The sequence below is a fragment of the Coenobita brevimanus genome, chromosome 79 (genome assembly GCF_032717465.1).
Source record: "Coenobita brevimanus isolate Jiangsu-jjx chromosome 79, ASM3271746v2, whole genome shotgun sequence".
Taxonomy (NCBI): Eukaryota; Metazoa; Arthropoda; class Malacostraca; order Decapoda; family Coenobitidae; genus Coenobita; species Coenobita brevimanus.
In genome coordinates this window covers 35,594,181-35,616,917 of record NC_137032.1, presented here as the reverse complement: position 1 = coordinate 35,616,917, position 22,737 = coordinate 35,594,181, and the positions used below count along the sequence as shown (strand labels likewise).

The following is a 22,737-nucleotide window of genomic DNA, read 5'->3' as shown; positions in this document are numbered from 1 at the left end:
TGATGCATTTCCCCAGATTCACACTGTCATACCCCCAAGCTTTACACAGCAATACTTACAGACTTCATACTGCCATTCCCCAAAGATTGTTTACATTCACAGAATACTTGAATTTAGCTTAAGTCCGGGATGGTCATGTAAAGATTCGGATATGATGCATGTTTGTGTGACCGATAGAGTGACAGGACCTTATTCTACTGTCACATCCCTCCCTCCCCCCCTTTTTTTTCTGCATGAATTATAGTTTATGTTTTGAGAGGAATGGAAATGATCAGTAGTTCCTTTATACTTCTTTTAAATAATGTGAAAGCCAAATGAAATCTTGCCGGTCATCATCATTATGACTTCATCCAGTTTTGATTACTCATTATATAAACTAGATTGTCAAAATATTACCAAATATATTTGTGTAGTTTATTGCTCCCCCAATGCTTCTTCGGAACCCAGTGTATTTGATTTCATATCCACACAGTTGAGTAACCTTAACCTTGCCCTTAGCACCGAAATAACCATTTTGGGTGATTTTAACATACATAATGTTGAATGGTTATTGCATTCTGCCAAGACTGACGATGCTGGTCTAGAGTGCAAGCTGTTTGCAGAATCGTTTAATCACATCCAGCTGGTAATGCAACCAGCCAGAATACCTGATAATCCTGACCATAATGCCCATCTCTTGGATTTATTCTTGACAAATAATCCAGATCAGTACAGGATAGAGGTACTGTCACCATTTGGATCCTTTGACCACAATCTCACAAAAGCCTCATTAGTTAACCCCCCCACACCTCCCCGTTCTGAACCTGTCAGGGTGACCCGATGGCACTTTGATAGGGCAGACTGGGATGGATTTAGAAATTATCTTGCTGACATTCCATGGCAGTCTTTCTTCTCTAGTGATCCCAATTCTATCCAGTCCCATATTTGCGACTTAATACTAGCTGGTATGGATTTATTCATACCAAGTCAACAGTTCACTAAAAGATCGAACTCTCCAAAATGGTTTGACGGCAACTGTGCCAGAGCAACAGCCCAAGTCATTAGCATATAACTCTTACTTAAAATAAAAAACAACTGAATCACTCTCTCAATTTAAAATTGCTAGAAATCATGCAAAAGCTGTATTAAATCTAGCTAAATCAAACTTTCTTCAAAAGCAGGCATCAGAGCTACTTAACAATCCTAATGACAATAGAATATTCTGGTCAACTCTTAAGTCTTTCAATAATAACTTTAACAAGTCATTTTCCATTCCCCCACTAAAATCTTCAGATGACAACATTACAAATGACCTGCATGGGAAAGCAGATATTTTTGCCAGTACATTTGCCAGAAACTCTGCCATAGACGATACCAGCCAGAATGTCCCAGTACTAGAACTTGACTCTGCCGAAATTGCCCCACTTAAAATACAGACAAGATACACAGAATCCATCCTAGACAATTTACCCACCAACAAAGCTCCAGGCCCAGATGGAATTCCGCCAATTGTTTTGAAAAAGTGTTCCCCTGAACTTGCCTCTGTTCCAGCTAAATTATTCAGACTATGCATGCGTACTTCTTTATTCCCAAATTCATGTAAAAAAAGCCAATATCCACCCAATTTCGAAGAAAGGAAGTTCCTCTGACCTCTCTGATTACAGACCAATAGCTGTCACATCTTCTCTTGGTAAGGTATTTGAAACTTTAATTAATAAGCACATTGTTAAACATCTTGAATCCAACAACTTAATTAGTGATAGACAATATGGTTTGTGCCACAAAAGATCCACCATTGACATACTCAATTTCCTAACTCATACAATCCATCACTCAATTGATCTACATGGAGAAACTCATGCAATAGCTCTTGCTATTTCTAAAGCTTTCGACAGAGTATGGCACCGTTCCCTGTTGTCCAAACTCCCTTGCTATGGACTAACGTCTTTTGTTCCTTTGATTTCTTCATATCTTAGTGACAGGAAAATAAGAGTAAAAGTAGATGATGTATATTCCAATTTCCACTCAGTTAACGCTGGCGTGCTGCAGGGGTCAGTTCTGGTGCCAACCCTATTCCTGGTTCATATTAATGATCTCTTATCTGTCACCCACAATCCAATACATTCATACAGAGATGACTCAACACTACATAGTTCATTCACACTCAGTTACCCATTTACAAAGTCTATTATCTCTACCTCTCAACTCAGTACAGCCATCTCCATAAATCAAGACCTATCTACAATCAGTGAATGGGGACAAAAAACCTAATCTCTTTTAATGCTAGTAAAACTAAATATATACAGTTTACTAATAGACAGATATTGCCAGATTCGTACATTACCTTCAGTGCTACTAATATTCCCATCTCCAAAAGTATTGAAATTCTTGGCGTCTCACTTAACAGTGCCCTCAGCTGGACCTCTCATGTTAGATTACTTGCTAAAACCGCCTTAAAGAGTCTGTACCTTCTTCGCTGATGAGCAGTTGGCCATAATTTATAAGAGTCATGTGCGCTTTCAGCTTGAATATTGCTCACCCTTGTGGAATGGATGTGGAGAGGTTGCAAACAACTAGCTAAAATTCAGAACAAAGCTGTTAGAATTATTAACAACCCTGTCATTACAAATAAACTACCTCCCGTGCAAGTAAGAACGAATGTTGTCTCCCTTGCATTATTTTACGGATATTTTTTTTGGCAAATGCTCAGACGAAGTTGCATCCATGGTGCCACCTCTCCATGCCTTCCCTCGTGCTACTCAGGCATCTGATAGCACTCATGACTGGAATGTCACTCAGCCATATTGCAGAACTTCTGCGTATCAGAATTCTTTCATTCTCCGAACTGCATCTTTCTCGAACTCGCTTCTCCAGAGTTGTTTCCCTCCAAATTTCAACCCACAGCTGTTCAAGTCTAACTGTTAGATGTTTTATGAACAGAGGATACCAGTAATCTGGTGTATGGATTATTGTTATTATTTTTTTTTATTCATTTGTTTTTCCTTCCTCCATTCTGTTGTTTAAAAAAATATATATATATCAAGACCTTTCCCACCCAAATGGCTTGCTAGCTTGCATTATTAGTTTTGAACCCCTGAGGTGTAAGGGAGTTACTGACCAGAGTGTGAAGCATGCTGGTGTGAATGTTGGAATGACCTCTTAATGATGTATTGATCAGCAGGATAGTAGTGAGAATGGTTCTAGCCCCCTTCACTGTGATAGGTCTCTCCTAAACTAAATAAATTGATTAGAAGTAAATTAGGAAAAAGTGTGTTGTAGTAGTAGTAGTAGTAGTAGTAGTGCAGTAGTAGTAGTAGATCACCATGAAGCTGGAGTAAATTTAGATTGTATTTTTTAACCCTTTCATTCTGAGGGATACCTGGTAAGGTGAATAAAATCATGTGATGGAAGCAAGAAGGTACAAGATTCACCATCATCTTGAAAGTGAGTAAAAATTGTTCATGAGTTTGGTGCATGATGTATTCCTTCCACTTTCACTTGACCAAGGAAGTGTCATCTCCCCATCTTGGATGCTGACCTGCATCTAGAGGGTAGCACATGAAGATGATGCTTGTCATGAAGAAGTGCTATAGAAAAGGTGTGGAACCAGTATTGTCTTACCCCACCTCAGAACTATCTGAAATAAGCTCCAAGTGGGCAAAAATCCACAGGAATATCTGAAGTCAGCTTCAGAAGGACAAAAATCTTCTCTAAGTTAAGGTAGATGAACCATAATGTGAGTAGCAGATACAACAACTTAACTAGTATTGATCAGCAGGAGGACAGAATTGCATGGCCACCACCTGAATGTCTGAATTAATTTGCATCTGGGGTTAGGGGAGGGGCAGGGCTGATGATTTGTATGTGGCGGACAGTGAGAGTACCCGGGGAAGGATTTTTGGGGCTGGATTTGCCTGGGTACAGATGTGTGTATGTGTTGTGTGTGTATTTTATCCTTGCATCGAGTCTTCTTAGCCTTATTATTTCAGTGTTGATTTGGTAGCTGTTGATGTGTGTGTGTGTGTGTGTGTGTGTGTGTGTGCCTTATATTACCTTCTGTGATTTAGTGGTCTCTGTAACCTCATTATTCACTATTGATTAGGTGGTTGTGTGTGTGTGTGTGTGTGTGTGTGTGTGTGTGTGTGTGTGCTTTCTCCTGTTTTTATATTGTTCTTTACTTCATTATTCCACTTATTTTGGGTGGGTGTAGATATATGTGTGAGTGTGGTGTTTTGTTTGTGTTAATCCTTGCATTATCTTTCCTTTTTACCTCGTTGTTCCCCTCACCCAGTTGTGGTTGGGTACAGGTGTGTGTGTGTGTGTGCTTTATGCTTTCAGTATCTTATGTGTTATACTGTCCTTTATTATGTCTCATTATTCTGCTTTACTCTTATTTCCACAGTTCACTGTTTTCCTCTCAACTCTCAACCTGTATTATACTATGTGTTGTATTCTCATTCTCTATTATCTGATTTCTTTCTCTGATATCTGATTATTCTCTTATATTCTTTCATTACGCACATCATCTTTATTCACTTGCATATCATGAATTTTTCTTATTTTGTCTAAGTTATTTCAGCTTTATTTTCTTAATCATTTACTTTTATCAGTGTCATTTCTTTTTCTCTACTCTTTATTTATAATATATTCCCATCATCCTCATTTGGTTAATTCATGTCTGTTTAATCTAATGTTCGCTTATCTTTTTGTCGGTTTTATCCTTTATGCCTTTTTATTTCTCCCCCTTTTTCACTTTTGTCAGTCCCTTCTTTGTTCCCTGCTTTTCTATCCTCTTCCTCTCTCTCTTCCCCTCTCCTATCCTTTGTTCTCCCTCCTCTTTTGCTTTCCTTTACCTTCTTTATTCCTCCCTCTTTCTCCCATGCTTCCCTCTCATTCTCCCTCTCCCTCTTCCTTCCTGCCTGGCTGCCCTCCATCTTCCCCCCTTTTGAACATTCCCCCTTCTCATTTCACTCCACTCCCCCTCCTCATCATTCACCCTCTCCCTTGCCAACCTTGCATTTCTGGCTCTCCCCCTCCCCTCCTGCCTTCTTTCACAGCGCTTCTCCTCCCCTTCCCCTCTTTTCTTATAATTGTTTCCTACCTTTTCTCCATCCTCCAGACCCTTCCTATTTTTCAACCCTTGCTGGTGCTCTCACTCTCTCACACACACCCTCTCTCACTCTTCTCACATTCTAACTCCCCCCCCCCCTCTCTCTCTCTCTCTCTGTCTCTCTCTCAGCTGAATCCTTCCTCACTCGGAGTTATCCCAGAAGGTTCACACTCCCAGCTCTTTCTCACACCTTAGGTCACTGCTCTGTTCTTCCCTTTTGCTTTCTTCCCTACGGTCTTGTAATCCCTTTCCTCCCTATAGCCTTCCATGACTCCTACCTCTCTCTCTCTCTCTCACTCTCACTCCTTCTCATATCCCTTTGTTCACCCTCTCTCTCATCTTCCGTATCTTCCCCTTCTCTCTCCGCTCTTTCTTTTTTTCCGTTGCGCCCCTCTTCCACCCTTCTCCCCACTTTTCATTTCTCCCTCTCCCTTCTTCCCTCTTCCATTTTTACCCTCTTCCCTCCTGCTTATCTCCCACTCTCTAGTTCCCCTCCATTCCCTCCCCCCCTCCCCCCCCTCCAGCTTCTGCCCCTTCTGCTTCCCCATACTTCCCCATCTTATTCCCTCTACCTCACGTCCCCCCATCTCTCCCCTTCTCTTCCCCCTACCATCACACCTTCCACACCCTTTCCCACTCCAACCCCCACTCTTTCTCCTTCATATATGACCTTTCTCTCCCCTCCTTGGTCATCTGTCTGCCCCTACACCACCTTCCTCACCCTCACTTCAGCCCTCTTTCCACACTCTCACTTCTGATTTATCATCCTCACTCACTATCACAATATCTCCAAAAACTTGATCTCACTTTCAACATAATCTTTATATTTTACCTCCTCCTGTCTTCCCTTATACATCTTCACCTTACATTTTTCCACATGCTTATACTACCAATATATCATCCTCCCTCATTTTCAAAAAATCTCGAGAAACTTACCTACATTTGCTTGGTACTCTGAATGTTTTACCACCTCATGTCTTTCCTTACACATGTTAATGCCAACCCTCGTTTCACATTAAATCCTGTTATATCATCATCACTCACGACAACTACAGAAATTAATCTTTATCCATCCAGCCTCACATACTCTTTATTTTCCTATGATCATCCCTTCTTATCTTTTCATTTATCATCCCTTGTCCTCTTATCCATTCCAAGACCTTCATTTTATCGCCACATTTATAATCCCTATCTCATCTTCACAGTATCATCCCTTCTTATCTTTCATTCTGTTTATTATGTCTCATCTCACATTATCATCGTTTCTCCTTCATCTTTTCATTCCCACAGTATGTTTTTATTCTTCCCTTCTCTTGCCATGGCAGTTCCCCCTTATCTTTTCCTGTGTTTCTTCTTGCAGCCCCTAGTATTATCATTACATATATGCTTTCTCTGTCTCTTCTTGTGACTCATATTTATTTAAGCATCATCTCTGCCAGTTTTGTTTTCCTCTTATTCACTGCCTCTTCCTCTCATTCACATCCTTCTTATTCACCATCACACAGATCGCCATCTTACACAGTCATTTTCTATGCCACATCTTCATAACCCTTGTCTCACCCATCTCATTATATATTCACCCACATTCTGCATCCTCATTGTCCACTCATCTTTGTTTTCACACTTCAACATATTTATTAATTGTCATTTTTAATTATTCTTGAACATCTCTGACTTCCTGCATCTTCATTCATGTCTTTCTGCTTATTCATTCCTTCAGCATTTTACTGTCATATCACATCATCTCTCACCATCACTCATCCTCACTTCATCACCATCACTCACTGCCACATCATCATCTTCACTGACCCTCACATCATCACCATCACGCACTCACATCATCACTGACCCTCACATCACCATCACTCGCTTTCACAGCATCACTCATCCTCACGTCATCGCCAAAATTACCTTCACATCATCATCATCATCAACCCTACATCACTCACCCTCGCAGCATTCCACATCGTTCACTCTTACAGCATAATTCATCAGTCACTTTTATATGTTATACTGTATTATCTTTTACTCATTTCTTTTTCTCTCTCCCCTCTTCCTCCTCCCCAGTGTCTTTGTGTTCCCCCACCTTTATATCATATTCCTTTCACGTCTGCCACATTGTTTGCTTACATCATCATCATCGTCCATTTACATCATCACTCAGTTTTACATCATCATTCAGTTTCATATCATCACCATCTCACTTTCACCTCATCACCACCACCACCTCTCACTTTATCACCACTGCCATCATCATCATCATCATCTGTCACTCTCAGACCATTCTCCTTTCTTTCCTGTCTTCACTGACCCTCATATCACTTTCATCTCACACCCTCATATCCTCCTTTTTCCTGTCTTCATCTTCCATCTCCTCATCATCCTCGCTCATTTTCATAGCATCTCCTTTGTTTCTGTCCTGTCTCTTTCTTCTGTGACCTTGCAACACCCCATCACATCATCTGTCTTTACCTTCATACACCTCACATGATCATTTATTCACATTGTCATCTTCACCCATCATCACATCATCTTCACTCAGCTTTTTTTTTTCCACTAGCCCTACACAACATCTGACACTCAACCTTGTAAATCACACATCATTCACCTTATCACTTCCTTGCACATTTACCCACTGGCCTTTATACACACTGACAACCTTTTCTGCCTACCTCGCCATTTCATCTTCATTCATGTTATCATCTTCATTCATTATCATAGCATTTTCTTTCTCTTCCTTTCTCCCACACTCCCTCTGTCAACGTCTTCATCCTTATGTCAAGATCATTATTTATTCACATTCATAATTCTTCATTTTCACATTGCCATTTACTCCTTGCATTGTCACTCTTATTGCATATTCTCTCTCTCTCTCTCTCTCTCTCTCTCGATCTGACCCCTCACAACTTCTTCCACTCACACCCTCACAACCTCGTCAGTTATTCGCATCCTCATATCCATTCACCCCTACTGCTTCTCCTCCCTCACAGCTTCACCGTTTTTTTTCCACACCATCATCTTCCTCACTGACCCTCAGCATTTTACTCACTTCATTTATCATCGTCAGCAGCAGCATTTCATCATCTCTCACCTTCACAGCAGTTTTCTCATTCTTGCCCTCAAAGCCTCACCATTCATTCATATTAGCATCTCTTGTCCACATCCATACACCCTCATGATTCCTTTATATCATCATCATCATCATCATCACCCCTTTCAGCATCTTCCTTCTTCCACACTCATGTCTTCTTCTTTTGTCCTCACACCATCATCATCATCACCACCACCACTTACATCATTTTTCCTTACCCTACACTCATGTCTTGCTCATTTCTTTCCCTCAACATTACCATTCATATGCACCATTGTCATTACCTATCCTTACAACATCATCATCATTTTACAGCCTTGTCTTACTGGTCTCTTTCTTTCCCTCACAACCTCACATTTATTCACATCATCTCCATTTTCATCATTACTCACCCTCCCATACTTTCCTTATTATACAGCCTTGTCTTACTCATCTCTTTCCGTCCCTCACAACCTCACCATTCATTCACATCATATCATCATCATTCCTCACAGTATCTTCTTCCTTCTGTACTCATGTCTTGCGCCACTCTTACCCTCACGACAGCTCTTCTCATAACATCCCCCTTTTGCTCACCTTCCGCTGGTCGCTTCCCGCCCCTCACCTTCAATGGGAGCGCCCTACCTCTCTCCTTTGTCCTCGCAAGATTTCCCTCTCCCTCAGTCGCTCTCCCTAGATTATTTTTGAACTTCCCTCACTCCCTAGATTACTCCTACTCCTCCCTTCGCTTCTCCCTCACCCTCCTCCGTCACACCCCGTCTTTCCTCCCCTCACCCTCCCAGATTAATTTATCCCTCCCCTCCAGGTTCAGCTCAGCCCTCCCCTTCACCCTTCCCCTCCCCTCCTTTCCTCTCTCCCCCTTCTCTCCAATCTTCCCACCCCTCACTCACCACCCCTTCTTTCCTACCTCCCTCACCCCTCTGCTCACCCTCACCCCTCCCCTTCCACCCAATTATAACTTAACCCTTCTCTACTCTCAGCTATTCAACCCCCCTATTTCTCCCCTCCCCCTACCACCCTCCCCTAGTCTTCACGCACCCTTCACTCCCTCTTGTCCCTTCGCCCCCCACGTATGCCCTCCATCTTCCTGTTTTCTTGACTCCCTCCTCATTCAGACCATGTCTTTCCCCCAGCCTTTCACATCTCTCTTACACACATGCATACAGTTTCACACACACACACACACACACACACACACACACACACACACACACACACAATATTCACTGGCACTCAATACGTGTTTTCCTTGATGTCAGAGTTATTTCCTAATGTTCTTTCATGTTCCCTTTTTTTTTTTTTTTTTTTTTTTTTTTTTTTTTTTTTTTTTCCCCCAGACCACCCATTCAGTGTTACCTCTCCCTCTATCCAATTCCACTCTCCTCTCCTTTCCCTTTCTCTCCCTCTCCGACCCCATCCTAATTTTCTTAAATCTTCCCCTCTGTTATCACTGTCTTTTCTTACCATTATCCATTTATTCCCGCCTTTCAAGTTACGTCTTTCTCCGGAGCCCTCCTTCCTCTCTCTTACTGTCTCTCCCTCGTTCACCCTTAATGTGGCCCCAACCCTCTCCCTTCTTACTGTCCCCTATCCTATCTCCCTAATGATCTCTTCCTTCCTAGCCTCGCCTCTCTCTCTCTCTCACTCCCTCTCTCTCACCCCTTTCTCAATATTCTTCCCCTCTCCCTCCAAAAGCTTTCTCCCCCTATCCTCCCCAACTTTTGCCTGCTCTCCCCTCTAGTCTCCCTCCTACTCAACCTTCCCCTTCACCTCCCCAACTTTTCTCTTCACTCCCCTCTTTCCTCCCCTCTCTTCCATCCCTCCTTCCCCTCGCCCTCTCCCTCTGCCTGCTTTTATATTTCAAGTCTGGATGTGAGAGATTATGACGGTGGGCAGAAAGGACCTGGGGACTGTTGCTGTAGTGCTTGGTTGTCAATATTTAGTTGTGTCGACATATTTGAGCGTCACATCAACCCCTTGAAGCTAGTGACATACATATTAAATTTTTCCCTATCTTCAAACAAGTTCTATCATTTGAGAATGGTGATACCCTTTATTCTTCACACCTCCAGACAGTTTCATACAAAGTAAACTTTTTAAAATGAAGGTGATATAGATTCGTTTTTCCTGTTTCCTCCAGCTTCATCCTGATTGAGATGGACTTTTCAAAATCAGGGTGATATTTGGATATATATTCCTTCAGCTTTCAGACCATTTCGTTCACCTTAAGATAGGCATTCTAGTGGAGTTGGTACTTTGATTTATTCTTGCTTTCTTTTGCAGTTACACACACTGATAGAAAGATGTGTCAGAATGGATGTGATTTTTCAGTTTATTCTTGTCTTCTCCTGGTAGTTTTATTCACCTGCAGATAGATGTGTCAGAATGGATATGATACTTCAGTTTATTCTTGCTGCCTCCAGTTTGTTTCATCCACCTTAAGTTGGGCTTTGGTAACTGGAGGGGTGAGATATAGCCTTCCATTAGCTATTCTTGCTCCTGAGTCCCAACAGATGGTTTTATTCACCGTAAGCTTGACTCTATGACCTACAGGGGATCCATTTAGCTTTATTTGCCCTTTCACTAGTAGAGGGCCGGCTGTCCTCAGTTGAATAAAGTCATCGGGTGTCAGTAGTAGTAATAGTAGTAGTAGTATTGGTGGTGGTAGTAGTAGAAGTAGTATAGTACCCTTAGGTTCATCTGAAGTGTGTAACCAGTAGACTGCAGACTGATCTGGTGATAGATTAATGTATAAAACATTCCTTTGATTCAATTGTTTTAGTCTCTCTCTCTCTCTCTCTCTCTCTCTCTCTCTCTCTCCAATTAGTTTAGATTGGGTCTCCCTCATATTTGTAAATTACTAGTGTCATAGTAGGAATGAGATTAACTTACTCATTAATGCAGTGTTTTATTAATATTGTATTTTTCTTGCAGGAATTGTATGTCATCATTTACCTTGCGCAAGCGTGTGGTCTTAATGTGAAGTTTGGCCAAGACTTGTTCACCAGCATGGAATGTGTTTTTAAACAACTTCATTAATCCACAACTGTTTTCATAATCGATTGTACAGGATTATTGTAAAGACTTGTTTTCATTTCTGTGATAATTACTTTAGTCATGACAGGGTGTTGCTTTTTGGATATTGATTCAGTTACCTTGATTATCATAAATATTACTGGCTTGTCAGTATGATTTAATTTATCTATGCATGATGTTACTTGATCAGTTGCATGTTTAAATTATTTATAAGATTTGCATGATTTGCTTATTTGCTTATCCACAATTTGCATAAATTTGTTTTTTTACATTCCAGAAATGAAGTGAGAAATAGTCATTCTTCAGTATAATGCTATGCTACTGGCATGGCTTCCATTTTGCTGTGACACTGACCGCTGGGAAAGGCAATGTGATATCGCGTCGATGCTGTTGAAGCTAACGAGAGGCGGGAGGGAAACAGAGAGGGTGGGCGGCTAGATATGAACTAGGGAGGGCCGGGAAGACAGGGAAGGGTGAGGGGAGGGGAAGTGAGCATCAGACAGAGGGGCCAGCTACCGTGGTGCTACACTAACCTAGAGAGACGTGTAGGGATCAGTGGTGGTGGAGGTGTTGGTGGTGTGTGTGCGTGCTCCCTCATGCTCCTCTAGTAGAGTTGTGTGGGTGGGCCTGACACCCTCCCTCTGTTGCAGGTGTGTAGGCATAAAGGCGCCATGGACTTCACAATGAACATGATCGACAATGGTCGGGGCATACCTGCGACCCAGGCAGCTGGAGTGGCTGCCATGGGGGGTCAGGTGACCTACCAGGGTCATCCTGTCAGTGTTGCCCCCACAGTGAGTCAGCAGCCACAACAACAACAGCAGCAGCCACCACCGCCCCCACCACAACAGCAGCAGCGTGGTGGTCTGCATGACAGTGATGGGGCGGGGTTGGCAGGGGAGAGCAAGGTTCAGGAGCTCACCAAGGATGATTCTCAGGGAGCCTTCACACCCCCGCCCAGGGTATCGTCGGTCGCGTCTCACGAGAGTCGCATTGAAAAGGGTACAGACACTACAGACTTTGAACCATTAATTAAGGTTGAGATTAGGGGGGGGCTACCTGGGCTCAACACGGGCGAGAAGGACAAAAACAGTGTAGTGCAGTTGCACTTCAACAGTGTCAACGAGGTGTTGCATTACTTTTCCCAGCGGTCAGTACCACAGCACATTGATGCCTTCAATCTTCTTACCAACCCAGACCTGGTGCGCAATATCAACCCCGACCTGGTGCGCAACCACTTCCTGTACGTGCCCAACCCTCAAGAGGGGGTGCGGGTAGCGTCCAACGGTTATAGCTCTGGCGGGTCCAACTCAGCACAGACACCTCCCGCCCAAGGGGGACCTGCAACGTCACCTGTAGTAGTAAAACCTGGTTCCAGCAGCAGCGGTGGCGTCTACCCGAAGAAGGAAAACGTACGACGAGAAGGCCAGGGGTCTATTACCCCTGGCACCATCGTACCTAGACCAGGAATTGACACATCTGGAGCTTCTTTTGTTTGTTGGATCTGTGGCGTAGACATGCAGAAATCTCTGCAGTTTGAAGAGCACATGGTGGACCAGCATAGTGTAGACAAGCCATATAGATGTGATGACTGTGGAGTCACTTTCAAGAGAAAGGCACACCTAGATCGCCACCGTCGCATCCACCTGCCCACACGGCCATACCAGTGTGCCGTGTGTGGCAAGGGCTTCACTCGCAATGAGCATGTGCGCCGTCACTCCTTCACCCATTCAGGGGAGAAGCCATATCATTGTCCGACGTGCAACAAGACTTTCTCGAGGCGGGAACACCTGACCAAACACCTGCTGAGTCACACCAAGCCGGGTCCACACAGCCCACCACCCAGCGGTCACCCACACACTCCAGGTGAGTATGAGTACATGACCTCACCTGCGGACTCACCCAACCCTCCTCAGTCACAGCTTGGGGTGAACTCAGCCACTTCTTCAGCAGCCGTTTCTTCCTTGAGTGGGGCTGCCCAGATATCTTCGAGTCTGTTGCATGCAGCTGTACCGCAGCTGTTGCCGCCCACCTCCACTCACACTACCATCAAGCACCCGCAGCCACACCACCGCCTGGCTGCTCACCACACTCAAGGTATCATATCCATCACCACCTCACCAGCTCACCCCTTGTATCATCATCACCATCACTCTCATTTCACACTTTTTCCTAGTTTTTGACCAAGCCTGTGATAGGTTGTTGAGAAGTTAAATCATGTAATTATAATGTATCTTTGCATCTACGAGGGTGTAGTGTAGATTAAAGCTTTCTGTAGCAGTGGTAGTACTGTACTATTCTTCAAATGATCCTGAAGTATCATAGCTCTAGTTAACTCTTTCCAAGACTTCCATGCATTGTAGCCCTTCAACTAACCCTACTAACTCATCAAATGTTACGTCCCCAAACAAGTTTGGACTTCCCTACAGGCAGTTCACAAAAGGTATGTCTCTATCAAGATCCTTAACTTTGTATCATTTATAATGTACGGAACAAATGTACCATTCTTTGTCAACAGTTAATAGCATTGACTAGCGTCTGTATCTGTTTGTTTATGTGATGTTAGAGGGTACTACAGATGCATATTACACATTGATTATACTGGATTCAGCTGCTGGGTTCAGCCAAAATATAGGAAATTATTTAATTGTAAAGTGTTGCTACTAAAGTAACTTTTTTTTTTTTTTTTTTTCTCCATAAAAAGGAAGTGCAGTTTATAATGCATTACAAGTTATATACAAGAAAACCCTCTAACATTAGATGGAAAATGTGAGAGAAGGTTAAATATAGAGGTGAAGTCTAGTAGACTGTAGAAGGTAAGCATATTCTGTTTTAAAAATCATGAGTAGCATTCATGTTGACACTGGTTGCCTGGTAAAGACACCAGCACCAAATTAGTTCCTTACTATCTCTCAAGAGGTCTGTTACTACTTAATAGTTTTACCTTTATTTTAAAAGATAAATAAATAAATAAACTCCCTTTAAGAGGTGTAATTGGTGGCACATATTGACCCCATGAATCTGGTAATGTATTTTTGAAAGTTTTATTCTTGCTGCTTTTGGTTGTTGTGGCCCCAAGTACATCAGATTTGTGCCTGGTAGAGCAGTATTAAGTTGTCTTTCTCCTGTACTCCACAATCGTCCTTCCATGGGATAGGGAAGTAGTTAAGGGATCTTTGTATAATCAGGCACTTGACCCACCCTGCTATATTGGAGCCACCACATAAAAGCATCCCTCTGTAGCACCTGGCTGCTTATAGACCATTGTATTCAACCTGGGCTTCCTGTACTGAAGGGGTCAGTGAAGGCTGTATCTTACCCCCATTGATTAATAAGTCTTGCCTGATGGGAAATAGAATCTAAGGATAGTAAGAAGGAAAAGAAAATTATATTGAAGGCGGTATCTAAACGTTCACAAAGTATGTCTAAAGAGGAATAGTCTTCTGGAGATACTAAGAAGGAAATGGAAATTATCTTAACAGCTATAACTGATCCCTGTTAAAGTCTGATGAGGAATAAAATCATCTGGAGATAGTAAGGAGGAAATTAAAAGTAAGTTAGAGGCTGTATTTCATAGTTCAGTTCATAAAGTGTATTTGATGGGGCATAAAGTCATCTAGAGATAGTAAGAATGCAATGAAAAGTACATTCTCAGATTGAAGGATTTATAATTTATCAGAGTCAGTTTGTAGTTCTACACATCTGAATGCATATAAGTAAAATATGAAAAAAAAACAATTCTTTGATGTTTTTGCAAGAAGCTGGAGTTCTCTCATGAATATTATTATTATGTAAGCTTTTGGGCATGTCATATTTTGTAATGGTATTGGATGAATAGCAGTTTATCAGATGATATTTCATTCACTTTAACTAGGTGGAAATTTTCATCCTTTTGCAGCCTGTTTTGTGTAGCTCAGTGATGGAAAGTACACTGTGGCTGTGCAGCCTTTCAGTTGCACTGCTTTGTGATTAGCAACATATTCTAGCGTTAATATATTGCCACAGTTTAGTATTCAAGATAGATAGATGGCACGTAGTTAAAGTGAAGAGAATACTGTATAGTAATGTACAGTTAAAGTGACCAGTTTGGAATATTGAAATAGTGAATCGGTGTGATGTATTAAGTTACCACAAACTATCTTCTTCAATGCTGTATTACGCATTTCATCAGAGCTGCCACCTAACAGATTTATTCTGCTTTGGATAGACTTTGAACTGGAGGAGTTAGATATAGCCTTGATTAACCCATCATTAGAAGTCTGGCCTAAGCAGAATACAGTAATTTGGTGGTAGCCTGGTAAGAAGGAAGAATACATCATTAGACTGAAGGGTTTAATGTAGAAGCACATCTAGCCAAGACCACAGATTTTTTTTGGTTGTGCATGAAATTATGAATGAATCAAATCCCTTCCTCCTTTCTCTTCCCTAGTAGTCTTCATTGTGTTATGCTTGATTATTGGTCTGGTGCTTCTTATAAATAGTTTCATATTAGTGACATGAAATTGGTTGTAAATTGCTGTGTTTCATCTAGTATTCCCCTCAGTTCAGACTTATATATATAATTAGAATCTTGAATGACATGAACCTTACTAATCACAAAGCTTCACAAACTAAGTCTGTAGTTTAGCATATTTACTTTAGGATTCCGGCAGTTGGTTACAATATTCTCATATATTGCTGTCGGATCTTTGCTTATGCAATTTTGCGCCCCACAGTAGCTGTTTTCAGTTGAACTTTAACAGGAAAATTCAAATGGGACTGAAGCCCTTAAGGATGTTTCTTGTGTGATTACCTTCATCCACCCCAGGCTGCTGTGTCCTCCAGATTTAGCTCCTATACATGACATTCATTCATTCATTCATTCATCATCCAATCCTACATTGCCTCATGAGGAGCGTAGGAGCCCGGGGCTAGGCAAGTTGGTCCTGACATTTAAGATGAGAGTGACCAGCCTCACTCATCCCTTTATGGCATTACATGAGAAATAAACCCCAACCATCCCTTGGATATAAACCTTCTCCGGCTCAATCCGATTGGAGTGCCATAAACCACCAGGCGCCAAAATTTGGTTATATGGTTACCACCCAGCATAGTAAGTGGTTTCTTGGTGAGCAGGAAACCATTTGGCTAGTCATTCAGTGTAGTCACCCACAGGCAGAAGGAAGAGGAAAGAATGAATGAAAGAAAGACAGAAGAGGGAGTGTAAAGTCACCCATAGGCAGAAAGACGAGGAAAGAATGAAGGAAAAAAAGTCAGAAGAGGATGGAAGGAAAGAAGGTTGGAGGAGTGGAAAGGGCAGACACCCGGGAGCAGCACTACATCGAGTGAATGGATGGTGAGCGCCCCCACCTACCACATTATACATGACATAAATGGAGAATATTTTAAGCATCTAGCAAATTTTGAAGCACACAGAGTGATAAAATTATAGCACAGATGACATTATCCTTTTGTCATCATATCAGCCCCCATTAACACCTGATATTACAAGACTTACCAGCATTAGATGTATTGTCAAACAAAAAAGTACTGGCCCTCATACTGCTCATATCATTCTGAAACATGGACAAAGCATTGCAATATTCGGCCACCCTATGATTATGAGTAATTTACGGTGCTATTATTATTCTTGGTGTTTATCAGTATTAGAAATTGTGGTGTCATGTATAGGGCTTCTATTTCATGAAGTACCAGGTTTAAAAATATGTCTGCAGAACTTTCTATCTATTGAGCTCCAGAAGTTCAGTACATGTTCTGATGGTACATAGAACATATATTAAGTCTTACAGCGCAGTATCCAGTTCATACTGTAGAACGATGAATAAAAAGTGATCCATCCATCCATCGTCCAGTCATTGGATATTCAGTAATTTACTCAGACAGATTTGAATGTACAGGACTGTTGACTCTCTGCAAGACAACCTTTCATCCTTGTCAACTTGTGGAAGCTAACTATTAATCATCCTGTCAGATGAAGAGTGTTCAATCTCTTCTTTTATTTTGCTGGAAATTGTTCTTATTCAGGCTGTCTAAAGAAGAGTGATTGATCCCTACTTTTATCTTGCTTGAAGTTATTCTTATTCAGGCTGTCTGAGGAAGAATGATTGGACCGTGTAACATCTTTTTGGAAGTTTGTTCTGTTGAGCTTGTCTGAAGAGGAGTGGTCAGTCCCTGCTGTCACTATTACCTAATTTCCTTAATCTCTCGTACTTCATGTGTCTGCGAGTCCCCAGCAAGATTTTGAAACACTTTTGTTCTCAACCATTCAGATTGCCAATATGAATTTCATTTGGAGTGCTTCACTGTTGGTCTTGTATTCCTTTCATATTCTTGGTCATCCTGTTTGGATTTTGTTGAAACCTTTGAAATCTTGCCAGGTCATCTCAAAGTTTGTCAACCAAGACTGGCACAGATCTTGTATTTCCAGACTTTTCTTTGTATTCTGTCATTCCATTTGTGGCTCCAGCTCAGGTTTTCTTCCTGGTTGTACATTACTGTACCTACTGTTGTAGGTGGCCAGGAAAACTATAAGCAGTGGTGTTCCTCAGGGTTATATCCATTCACCAGCTCAGTCTGTTATTCATCAGTGTTCTGAGCTGTACATTGGACCCTGTTGCTTTGCACAGTGATCCCTCTTTGCTGCTTCCTGACACTCATTATGGCATCCTTCTCAGCACTTCAACATTCATACATAGAGGCAGTGGTGCATCTTAATCCTATATTTCTGTCTGTCTATCTATCTATAGCCAGACACCTTAATCCTACAAGGGATGGCCACAAACGACTCACCTCCATGTCGCCCAGTCCTCTACCATTTGGCTGCTCTCCTAACTCAGACCACTCCCTCATTTATCTCCACTCCATCCCTTCAATTCATCTTAGTGTCCCCCCCTCCAGCTCACTCACATACACTCTTCTAGTTAGTCTCTCTTTCCCTTATACAATATATTATCCCTGAACAGGGCACAGGGAACCCTGAGCTTTATTTGTGAACTCTTAAGATGTGTTTAAGATTGCTTGTGTATACACGTATGTGTGTCTTTTCTCTTACAGCTATCAAACTCTTCACAATCAAATCAGAGTAATTATTTAAGGGACCAAATACAAAACTGTCAATAATAAATACAGTAGTTCATTGTTATATGGAGACTTGTTTATCCTGTAAATTGGTTAGAATCCTTTATAGATACTGTTTCCCTGCATATAGTGCCTCAGTTCCCTCATCTTCATACCATACTTGACAGTCTTTCACATGACTACCTGACTCCTTTTATATATCATCCATGACCATGTCTTTTGCCTGACTCCTCCTTTATACCGTCCTTGACACCAACTTTCACATGACTCCCTCGCCATACCATACTTTTACACCATCTTTTACATGACTTCCTCGTAATACCATTGCTCTTCTGAGTTTTCTGTTCCTCTCTCATTACTGCGGGCACACAGTACTTGTTTCAAGTATTTGCTTTCACCCATTCTTTGTCCACATTGATGGCCTAAGATTTAACCTGGTATTCTCAGTCTTTCATGTTCAGAATGTTAGCACTTGGACTTCTTTCTTATCTGTCTTTCCTTCCTCTGACTTCTATATTTGTAGCATCATCAACCAATGGACATCCTTTTTATTTCCTTTGTGCTGCTACCGGATGATTTTATTCGTCTTGGGAGAGGCAGCCTGTAATGAAGGTGCTGGTGGAGGCAGTAACTAAACCCCTTCTACACACACACAAGGGCAGTCAGAGAGCACATATTTCTGCCAGGGCATCATGGTCCATGTTTGTGACCTTGACCTTTGACCTTTTTTGCCCAAAATGTGTTCACTTGTTGTCTGATGTTCCTTAGTTATTCTAGATTTGGTACAGTTCCATCCAATGGTTGTTATGTTACTTCATTGTCTGATTAAGCAGACCTATCAACTGCAGGCAATCACCCACCCCCACAGAGCCATCCTGTGCAGTGAATCATTATTCCCATGCAGCTGACAACACCTTACTACAAAAAGACATAGCAATTAGTGTGGAGGTTTGGTTCCTGGGTGAATGCTGCATTTGTGTTTCCACTTAGTTTACAGGAGTGCCATAGTAGGCTCCACATCACCCTGTTTTTGGCTATATGGTTACCACCCAACATTGTAAATGGATTCCTTAGTTACTGGAAACCATTTAGCTTGTCACTCAGTGTAGAGCCACCTGAAGTGGAAAGAAGAGGAATAGATACTGACAAGGAGGATGGGAGGAAATAGGAATAGAGGAGGACAGACACAGAAGTGATAGACATGCAGGAAGAAGTAGGCAGCACCACATCAAATTAGTGGATGTTGGACACCCCCACCTACCACCATCCATCCAAGTTTTTCTGTAATGATGCATACAGAACTGAAGCAATCTGAGCCAAGATGCTGACTTTCTTGGCATAGGAAATAAAATCAACTGGAAGACCTGGTTCTTTTGTTTTTAAATATCAGCTTTTGCAGGTTCTTAATGCTTGGCCCATTCTCTTTGTTAAAAAAAAAAAAAAGAAGAAGTTTGTGCTTTGTACACAAAGGAAAATTTGTATAAATTGGTTGACCACATAATTATAAATCCACCTATGTAAAGTTGGATAATTGCATAAGCAGAGATCTGTAAGTATGTTTTTATATTCAAGAAAAAAGTAACATATGAAGAGTGCTTTCTCATGCTGTGTAAATTACATAGATTCTACTAAAACTTTCTTATAGATATATACACACACAGAAGATAAAGGGGATTTTTGTGTGTTTGTGTATTTAGTGTAAGTAAGAATGTGTATATAGTAATGTACATTCAATACATTCTGGAGGTGAGAGTTTATAGTATAAGAATGATGTTTTCAGGTTTGGCCACAACCTTGCTGCTGCAGACTACTGATCAAAATGGACGGCTTGTGACTATCAACCCACAAGGGACTGGGTCATCAGTGCCCACGTCGGTTGTTACGACAGCATCCAGTACCCACCACACTGGACAGGGAACCAGCAGTCATGGAGGCGGAGGCACTTCTGGGGGTTCCACCAGAGGTCTCAACCAGCATGGGGAGCCAGTACCACGTCCCTACCAGTGTGGGGTGTGTGGAAAATCCTTCATCCGTAATGAACACCTGCGGCGTCACGTACTCACTCACTCCGGTGAGAAACCTCATGCCTGCAGCTCTTGTGGCAAGGCGTTCTCTCGCCGTGAGCACCTCACCAAGCACATGCGCTCTCACCTGAAGGGTGTTAATGTTAGTACAGCTCAGCCCAGCTCACAGCCCACCCATGGCTCTATCCAAGTGGGTGGTGTCTCTAGTGTGGCTGCACCTCAGGCCACCCCCTCAGTGGCCCAAACAGCCACTGTCTCTCTCCCAACTCCCACTGTAGTGGCCAGCAGTAATGCCCACCAACAACCACCACCACATGGAGTGACCCACACTTTGGCGGGTTCTCACGGCACACCTGTTGCCCATGCTGCTCACTTACCTCCTGGGACACATTATCTTCCCATGTTTGGTCTTTTGGCCGAGGTAGTGTGAGCACCTGATCCTGGCCTCGACCATGGCAGCCTCTGGTAGCTTATTGATCCGGCAGCATGGGCACTCCCTATACTCTGACCCTCACCACATCTTGACTCATACCTACACCTGAGATGGTGCTGGGCTCAGTGACCTAATCTTTCAACCCAAGTGAGATCTTGGTCAAGCTTGGACTAGTGTGGTGCTGAATGATGCAAGCTGTAGGTAATCTTGTGCCATGATCTCCCTGTAGCTGTGAGCACTAGAGTTTTTCTCCGTTGTTGCTGCTAGTTTTGGTGGGTTGATTTCAATTTGGCCCACTTAGGTATGTGTCAGTCACCCCATGTCATCGACTGTCTGACCCTTATCACATTCCAATCCCTTTCTAGTTGTCTCTTTGGCTACACTAAACAGCATGAAATTATCACGTCACCATCGTAAGAGAGTGTAAACATTTTTAATATGTAAATTTTGTATAAAAATTTTATGCACTCCCATGTACTTAGAGTATTTGTGAACTCATTGTGAAAACGTTTGCATTGACCATTGAGAGTGTTCCTGCACCTGCCAAAGCCTGAAAGTTGGATTCCAAGGGACAGCAGTTGCATCCTCCCTTAAAGAGTGAAGGCAGCTCTCAACATGGTGATAGCACATTAGGCATTTGTTTTCCTTTGTATATTCCATGTATTTTTATTACATGGCTCTATTATGGACACCAAGTTAGTGCTGAAACCATGTTGTTGTATTTTATTGTGACTTGTAAAAAGAAGTATCTTTTAATTGTAAATTTAAATCCTGTAATTATTTTTAGGAGCTTTCTTCACTTGCTTACTGTAGTTGTTTGGAAGGTAGTATTTCCTACTAGACAGTATGCTTTGTTAGATTTTGCTGCCAGACAAGCTGACATGAGAGATTATTTTGTTGTCCAAAGTTATCAGTTCAGATTCAGTCTTTAAAACTTTTTTTGCATTGCATTAACGTGAAATGCAACTGTACAAAATTGATTTATTTGGCAACCCCTTGAAGTAATGTAAAACATTGGTTTCAAAGGTGCTCAAATACTTGATAACTTTGGATGTAATTTTAATTTTATAGTTAGCCGTAAAGGAGATCTGATTGTCTCTCCATGAGAGGTCAAGTAATGGCAATCACAGTTCATAAACATTTTGTTTAAAATAATTTATCTGTCCATGAGCATTTAGAGGTGTTATTGAGCTTTTACAATGGGCAGAATATTGCCATTTGGTGTGATTTTTTTTTTTTTTTTTTTTTTCCCCCAATTTGTTTGATCTTGCCAAGGTTGACTCCAGTTGTACAGTCTAGTTGCTGTTGTCAGCATTCCCTTTTTTTGTGTGTGTTGTAACTACATTATCCGTGCATTTGGTGGAAGGGGCATTCGTTCATTCATGATGGTGAGAACTTTTTAGGTGTAGCTCATTTAGCTTAATTCAAACAGCACAGGCAGATCAAGACATTTTATTTTTGAAGACAGACATATGTATAGAGATATATATATATATATATATATTAAATTAACTATAGCTTGTTTTACTTCAGAACCAGTCAACATTCTCATGAAAGCAATATGATGGGTCTTGTTGTGTTTTATGTATGACCTGTGCCAGGCTGGTGGACGCTACATACAGCACCCACGTCTTAGCTCAGACATTTTATTCTCAAGTTAACTTATGGACTTACGGTTCCACAAACAGATGTGGAGTGCCACTAGGTGAAGGATTCCTGTGCTTTGTAACTTGCTGACTTTCCTTTCACAAAAAATGCCTTTAAAAGCTTTCAGTAACATCCTAATATTGCAGTTGTCCTTCCTGGGACAATGAACATAGCATAAGGTCACTTGTATGATCCGTATTGTACAGTCTTGAAAACATATAAAATTATTTTTTCATTCTTTATAATTGATTTTAAGAGAAATTCTAAAAATTTCTGACATACAGTTTAGGTGCTGTGGTGGCTGTTGGCTGCCTGTAATTACTGATGTCCACAGTATTTA

At 41.7% G+C, this 22,737-nt stretch overlaps 1 protein-coding gene across 2 annotated transcripts in view; it reads left to right on the top strand.

Annotated features, from left to right (window-relative positions):
• LOC145409009 (uncharacterized) overlaps positions 1 to 22,254 on the top strand; it is a 37,348-nt gene extending 15,094 nt beyond the window's left edge. The window contains exons 2-3 of one of the 2 annotated variants that reach the window (XM_080279579.1): positions 11,867 to 13,082; positions 20,074 to 22,254. In XM_080279579.1, the coding sequence (XP_080135705.1) occupies positions 11,888 to 13,082; positions 20,074 to 20,747 (1,869 nt within the window). In that variant the 5' untranslated portion in view covers positions 11,867 to 11,887 and the 3' untranslated portion in view covers positions 20,748 to 22,254. Of the gene's footprint in view, positions 1 to 11,866; positions 13,314 to 20,073 lie in introns of both variants that reach the window. The other variant, XM_080279578.1, reaches the window with a different exon arrangement.
• Positions 22,255 to 22,737: the final 483 nt, after the last annotated feature.